At 36.6% G+C, this 8,165-nt stretch overlaps 1 protein-coding gene across 1 annotated transcript; it reads left to right on the plus strand.

The window, feature by feature from the left end:
• Positions 1 to 7,650, plus strand: LOC122746294 (E3 ubiquitin-protein ligase TRIM11-like). Its single transcript, XM_043991788.1, has 5 exons — positions 1 to 420; positions 2,204 to 2,299; positions 4,574 to 4,596; positions 4,731 to 4,828; positions 7,092 to 7,650. The coding sequence occupies exons 1-5, from the start codon at positions 1 to 3 to the stop codon at positions 7,622 to 7,624; spliced, it is 1,170 nt and encodes a 389-aa protein (XP_043847723.1). The 3' UTR covers positions 7,625 to 7,650.
• Positions 7,651 to 8,165: the final 515 nt, after the last annotated feature.

An 8,165-nucleotide genomic window follows, 5' to 3' on the forward strand; every position in this document is an offset into this window, starting at 1 on the left:
ATGGCCTCTTTGTCAAAGCTGATTCAAGACCTCCAAGAAGAGCTCATCTGCTCCATCTGCAGGGAGTATTTCACAGACCCAATTACTATTGAGTGTGGCCACAGTTATTGCCAGAGTTGCCTCATCATCAGCTGCCAGGAAGCCTCAACCCCTTTCTCCTGTCCAGAGTGCAAGAGTGTCTCCCAACTGAGGGATTTCCAAATTAATGTTCATCTTGGGCAACTGGCAACCATTGCTCAAAAACTAAGGCCCCATTGTGTTCAGTACCCTGAAGGAAATGACAAGTGTGAGATACATCAGAAAGTGAAGAATCTGTTCTGTGAGGATGACCATAGCCCAATCTGTGTGCTCTGTTCTCAATCCCAGGAGCATGAGGCTCACAGATTCTATAGCATAAGTGAGGCTGCTGCGAACTTGAGGGTGAGTAAAGGAGCCATTACTCCATCCACATTTTCATTTAGAATTTTTACTATAGGGATTACAACTGTGAGATTTAAAATTGGATATTAGATCATAAATCTCCCCTATTTAACCTTTCCCTTAATTTATCTCCCAGACTAGTAAATGGAAGAAGCTTTTATTGTATGGTAGTCACAAGGTGATGTTGATTAGAAGGATAGGAAAGTAGAAATACAATACAAATCATCTTAAGTCTAAGCTTAGTCTATATTCCGTATAAAACTCACCAAAAGCTGAAGGCCACCTTTGGGGAGAGAGAGAGAGAGACACCTTGTCAAGTTCATGTTGCTGCTAACCTTGAGCCCGGCCCAGTCGAACTCTTGTCAGCATCAGCCTGTGCAGCGCAGTCAGGAGACCAGCAGAGCAGGAAAAAGAGTCCCCACTTCCATTCTCTCCTTGCCTTTTAAACTGGCACCCCAGAAGTGGAGTGCTAGCAGGCAGTCTGACGTGCGCAGCAGGTGGACTGGTGTGTGTAGCTCATGCCATTAGCCTCCTCCCCGAAAGGGTGGTCCTTAAAAAAAACTGGCGTCTTTCAGTTATCCTAACTGACTGTTAAAAAACTTTCATTTTTTTTTACCACACAACCAAGAATCACATATGTAGCAAAACTGTGTATAATCTTTTTGAGGAAAAAATGGGACTTCAATGCAAAAGAGAACTTTCCAGTATTTGTGATGAATTTTTACTATAGCCTACAAAGATAATCCTAGAAGGAGATGTGGTGTTTTCACTGGTCAATTACTATACTCTCAGTGCTCAAAATGCTCTTTGTAAATTGAAATGGGAAGCATTCTTTGGCCTCAGTCTGAGCCTTTCCTTATGGACTGAGAATAGGAATTTTCCCTTAATGTTCAAGAACTTATTGTAGTTTTGTTTGAAATGTCTTATGGTTTTATGTTCTGGAAGAACCTCTCTTCTTTTTAGAAAATTTATTCTTATTTAATAATTAGTATCACACTCATTTCTTCATCTATTACAGAGAGGGCCAAGAAACTTCAGCAATACTTGTTTTCTGTTAGACACTGGAAAATTATCTCCTCCTGGAGGACAGGAAAAAAAAGAAACCAATGTTCTATCTTAGATTTATGCTTTCATAAAGACTGAGAGATTGAATAGGCTCACAGTTTTAACTTGTACTGTGTGATGTTTAAAAACTAAATTGTGTGATTACGTTAAATTAGGAGCTTTAGAGCCAGTCTTTGGGCATTAATCATTTATTAACACATACCAGATATTAGAAAAAAGGAAAACACATGGAGTTAAGAATAGGTCTATCTAGCCTAGAGTTCTAGCCTTGTCTGGTTCTTCCTCAAGTTTTCTGCTATGAGCCTGCTTCAATCTTGAACTCCCCAGAAAATTCAAACTAAGTGTAGAAGCTTTTTATAGATCCCAGAGTCCATTGGACTTGAAGGTGGTCTCCAGTTAAGTTCAAAGTCCTTAGCTTCTGAGAACAATACCTTGTTAAGGGTTATCCAGGTATGCTTACAATCTAGTTAACTTGAAGTAGGCTAATCAGCAGTCAATCACTTTCAATTAATTCAATCAGTTTAGATTAATCTCCTGGTGGGCCTTTGAGTATCTGCTAAATCCCATTATTTTATCACAAGGTTCTGATTATTAATTAATCTAAGCCATTCACATGTTAAAAGGATTTGGATATTTAGAACTGAAATCTCTCAGGGATACAAGAAATCATGTTTGTTTGTTTGTTTGTTTGTTTGTTTGTTTTCATTTATTATTACAGGAGAAGCTCCAAGGAAGTGTGATTCATTTGCAGAAGAAAAATAAGAAGGTCATGAGACAGATGACTTATGAGAGGTTGAAATTTAAACAGATGAAGGTATCTATTTTTTGATCCTTCAGGATTTGAAATCCACTGCCTGTTATCATCCTCCAAATCTTTCCTTTGAAAGAGGTGTAATGGACTTATTGCCCTCCACAAATGAGGACGCTGTGGGTCAGAGTGTTTAGCTTTTTTTTCTCCAAAAGCACATAATTTATAAAGGGGCATAAGGGGCAAAGGGGGCATTCATATCCAGATTGTCAGGTTTCCAATCAATTGAGCTTTGCATTATAGCAAGCAGAAAACGCCAAGAATGTGATTGGACCACTAAGCATAATACAGTGGAGACAGTCCACAGAAATGAATAAAATTTAAAAAAAAAGATTATCACTAGCCTATTGGCATTTAGTGTGGTATCATTTACTGTATTTCATCAGCTTCATGTCTTTTTTATAGGAAGAAAGAGAAATTAAAAAGAAATGTATTTCATCTAAATTCAGGAAAATAAAACAATTCCTAATTGAGAAAAAGAATCTCTATTTGTCATCCGTGGAAACACAGGGAAGGGCCAATTTGGATGGACTACAGGAGAGAATAAATGAACTCTCCCACCACAGACAAGAATTAATGAAGAGAATCAGAGAATTAGAGGAAGAGTATAAGAAACCAGATCTGGATTTGCTCCAGGTAAGGCCACAGAAAATAAGATCAAGAAACATAAAAGAGAAAATCAAGAGATGACAAGATGAACAATCCATGTCTTAAACAAAAAGTGAAGTTGTATATTCCATTACTCCTCTGGACTTTTGCCAGTCCATCACCATAAACAGGCTAGTCTCTTCTCTTTCCCTTCCATAAACCCTTAGGGTAAGAAGTTCATCTGTAATCTATGTTCTATGCTCAAGTCAGGGAACAGAGAGACTAATTAGGGTGGAATACATAATGAAAGAAACAGAGTAATATAAAATGAGGCTGGAACATTGTTAGAAAGAAGGATATTAATGTCAAAAGAGCCTGCAAAGATATGTTGTCGCCATGTTTTGAAGAATTTTTATGAATAAAGAGGTGACTTAGTGCCAATGTTTTATTATTAAGATAATACAGAGCCACTGTAAGTGTCAAGTGTCTGAGATTTAAACTCAAGTCCTCCTGAATCCAAGGCTGGTGATTTAACCTAACCACTGTACCACCTAGCTGCCCCTACATTCAGAATATTGAGACAAACCAGGCCCTCTTACATTTTTTTTTTTACATTTGTGACCCTGTTTCACCCAAGAAATTAAAAGAAATCTTTATGTGACCCCTGGTATATAAGTACATGAGATAGGTATACAAATCAAACATTTAGTGCCAAATTTTTCGTGACTGACACAATCAGTTATGTGACTTTGTATGGTGTCTCAACCCACACTTTAAGAAGCTTTGGTTGAGTGAAGTGAGCAGATCCAGGAGAACATTGCACACAGTAACAGTAACACTGTATGATGAACAGCTCTGAAGGACTTAGCTTTTCTCAGTAATACAATGATACATGGCAATGACAAAAGTCTTACTAAGGAAAATACTCTCCATATTCAGAAAAAGACATATGGAGTCTGAGTGCACATCAGAGTATACTATTTTCATTTTGTTATTTTTTTCTTTCTTGTGGTTTTTTCCCTTTTGCTCTGATTCTTCTTTTACAAGACTCATATGGAAATATGTACATACAAATATACACATATACACACATACACACGTACATTGATGGTATATTTTTATATACACAATACAATATATATGGTATATATACAGACTTGTGGTATATATACATATTGCATATATATACATATTTTGTGTACATATATAATGTATATATATATATATACATATATATAGTATGTGTGTGTGTGTGTACGAGACATGTATCTGATTGCTTGCTGTCTTAGGGAGGAGGGAGTGAAGAGAGGGAGACAATAATTTGGAACTCAATATCTTACAAAACTGAATGTTGAAAAAAGTCTTTACATGAAAGACTACAAAAAGAAAAAAATAGATTATTTTAATATTTAGGAGACATAGTTATAATAAAAAGTTAATACTAAACAATAAAGAATAAGAGGAAGTTTTGATCTTAGTAAGTGGTGAGGAGACCCTAAACTAAGATGGTGTTTGGGAGAGAGGAGATAAGAGCTATTCGTGTGACATGTTGCAGAGCTAGAAACTGCAAAATTATTTTCTACTTTCTGGATCTTTTCAAGGCAATGAATAGGTGATCAGTTCAAAAGTCTCATTTTTTCCTAAATCAAATGCATCATTGGCCTAACTATATATCATTTTTTCTTTCCTCAGGATATGAAAAGAGTGTTAACCAGGTAAGTTTACTTCTTACTTCATTAAGAAATAGCAAAAAACATTGATATAAGGGACCTTGACTGATGAACAATGAGTCTTGTGTTATTGATCCTCTGACAACTCGTGACCTAAAGTTGATATTTGTTTTCTCTAGGAATGATTCTCTACTACAGAAGGAAATAGAATTCTTCCATGTAAATATGAAGATCTATCCTATCCCTGGAATTATAAAAAGGATTTTCTGTTTCAAAGGTGAGTGAGGAAAAAAGGGGTGAAATATCTCCAAGTCTTGTCCAATTTTCCTTTGGGTCAGAAAACATTTTGCCTTCACAAAATCCCAAAATGTCAGGGTTGGAAAGAACCTCAGTGATCATCAGATAGTCCACTTTAAGTGAGCAATAATTTTCTGCAAAATATGTAACAGGTATTGAATCAGCCCTCCTTGCTTACAATGAAGAAGAACATGATAATTTCAAACAAAGACCTTTCTTTTTGTATAATTGTCTCATTACCAAGATAGTTTTCCTCACATCAGGGTTAAATTTGCCTCTTTCCTAACCATTTCTCCTTGGTCTGGCATCAGAGGCAAAGCAGAGACAATTTAATCTTCCTTTAAAATAAAAACCATTTGCATACTTGAGTATAACTACCATGTGGTCCCTAAGCCTTCTCCAAAATAAATATTCCCTATCCTCACAACATAAAGGGCTCATCTTGAGGATCTCTAGGATAGAGGTAAAGATGATGAAACCTGTTTTAGGCATATTGAGGTTCATATGCCAGTGGGATTCTGGGGCAGGGTTTTCCTGCAAGAAGCTAAATATGCATTTCTGAAGCTCAGAACAGAGACTGTGTTAGATAAATTTTGGGGTGAACCATCTGCACGAAAGTCAAGTCCTTGAGAATGAATAGGCTTGCTAAGGAAGACAGTGTAGAAAATCACAAAAACATCCTTATTCTCCAGACTCTTCTAGTTTTCCCATTTGAACTAATCTAAATATTGCAACCATGTTTTGCTTCCATTGCCCGCTGGGAATGATACAGAGGTTAGTCAAATAAATGGGCAAAACCTCCTTCCATTATGAAGTGTCAAGGACACTGACATTTAGGGCAGGTCATCAATATTTTTAGAAGTGATAGATACAACCCACATGTACAAAACTGGAAAGATTTATGTGAATTGATGTTGAGTGAGATGAGCAGGACTAAGAGAACATTGTGCACAGTATCACCAGCATTGTATGATGGTCAACTATGATAGATTTAACTCTTCTTAGCAATATAATGATCTGAGACAATGACAAAAGACTCATAATGGAAAATGCTCTCCACATCCAGATAAAGAATTATGGAGTCTGAATGCAGATTGATGCCTACTATTTTCACTTTTGCTGGTTGTTTTTTCTCTCATGTTTTTTTTCCCTTTCATTCTGATTCTTCTCTCACAACATTACTAATGTGGAGATGTGTTTAACATGATTGTAATGCATACCTATATCAGATTGATTACTGACTTTGGGAGGGGGAGGAAAAAAAGGTAGGGAAAAATTTTGGAATTTAAAATTTTTCAAAAATGAATGTTGAAAACTATTGCTACATGTAATTGTAAAAAAAATAAACTACTGGGGCAGCTAGGTGTCACAGTGGATAAAGCACTGGCCTTGGATTCAGGAGGACCTGAGTTCAAATCCAGCCTCAGACACTTGCCACTAGCTGTGTGATCCTGGGCAAGTCACTTAACCCTCATTGCCCTGAAAAAAGCTACTATTGAAAATTTTTAAAACAAAACAAAAAAGAAGGGACAGACACTGGGAGACTTAAAGAATACAAAGGATATTGTATTTGGAGAAGAGAAAAGGTATGGGGACTTACTGGAGCATACCATCCTAACCAAGAAAAAAAATGAACCAAAGGAAAAGTTTTTTTTCTGGGAGAGAGAGATTCAAAGGGAGAAAGGAAGGACATGCAAACATGCACACACATACACACACTACAGGTGTGTGTGGGGGGGTGGAGTAACAGTGAGAAATGAGGGAGAGAAGATGAACAAAAAGAGAAAGATAAAGGGAAGAAAAAAGAAAGAGGTAGGGAATGTCCTCATCAATTTTTTTAAAGTCCTCCTCAAAGGAAGCAATCATTACCTAACTTTTCTGCAGCCTTAAACAATACACAAATGAGCCAACATTTTATAACTCCATTCTTACATTTAAAATCACCAATATGAGCTAAGATAACTTGGCATTGGTTATATGTTTGTTTTGTGATTCTCAGTAAAAGGTGAGCAAAAAGAATCAGATTTTGCAAATAAGCAACAGATATAATCTCTCAGGTATTAGACCAACCAAAGAACTTTCTGGTACTCATACTATGGAGCTGTACTGACCCTTCCAAGTTACTTCTTTGAATAGCACTGTGACACAGAGATGGTTACTCCCTGGGGTAAACATCTGCCCCCTATTTCCAGAAAAATGCAAATTTGATGTTACTACTGATGGAAAAAATCCTTTCTCCACAGAGTACGTCACTCTGGATTGCAACACGGCTGATCCAGGTCTCATCATATCTCAGGATTTGAAGAGTGTTCGATATGGAGGTGCCCAAGAGGAAGTGCCTAACAACAGTGGGAGATTTCTAGATTTTGCCCAAGTTCTTGCTACTCAATCCTTCATTTCAAGGAGATGCTACTGGGAGGTGGAGGTGCCAAACAACACTGCCTGGTGTGTTGGCATCTGTAAAAATTCAAAAGATCTTCAAGACTTCTTTATGCTCATGACTGAACAAAAGAATGATTGCTACTATATTTATGCCATAGCCCAGCACAATCTTTATCCTCAAATCCATGTAAGATACCGCCAGATGACTGTGCCCAACTTAAAGGTTGGCATTTTCCTTGACTACGAATGTGGAGAGATATCATTTTATCATGTAGAAAAAAGGTATCTAATTTATACTTTCCCTCCTATTTCCTTCTCAGGATTGCTCACACCCTTCTTCTGTCTTTCCAAGAAAGTCCTGGAAAGTGATGGCTCTCTTACAATCTGTTCCTAATTGAAAGAGGTTAAGGAATAGATTTAACATCCAAATGGGCTTCAGCCTTTATACTCCCCAATTCCCATGTGCTCTTTAATTGTGTCTACTTGCTCTGCTACAGATAATAATATTTCTATCTCATTTTTGTATGTGTTTTCCCTTGATTCCAGTAAATGTAAGTTATGTTTCAGCAGTACTTGTTTCATTTTGTTTTCAACATTTCCAATGCTTAGTATATTGTTGGGGCTCAAAAAAAGTTTGTTGAATTGGAATGTATATTGTGAATTAGTTATGAGGTTATAAGATGACAGGCAATGAGTTGGGAAGGAATATGAAGCTGGGAGTATTTAATGTGTCCTATTTGGACCTAGACAAGTTTAACAGAATGATAAACAGTTAAAAATTAAGGATTTGAAAAGAATTTTCTGGGGAAAATATACGTAGGTGTAATTAACATCTACTGATTCACTAGTGGTATTCATAACAAGTATACATGTTTTTCAACTCTAAATGCCTTTTTAAAAAAACCACACAAGCTAAGGCTTAAAGATCACCTAAT

Source organism: Dromiciops gliroides, chromosome 3, assembly GCF_019393635.1.
Source record: "Dromiciops gliroides isolate mDroGli1 chromosome 3, mDroGli1.pri, whole genome shotgun sequence".
Lineage (NCBI taxonomy): Eukaryota > Metazoa > Chordata > Mammalia > Microbiotheria > Microbiotheriidae > Dromiciops > Dromiciops gliroides.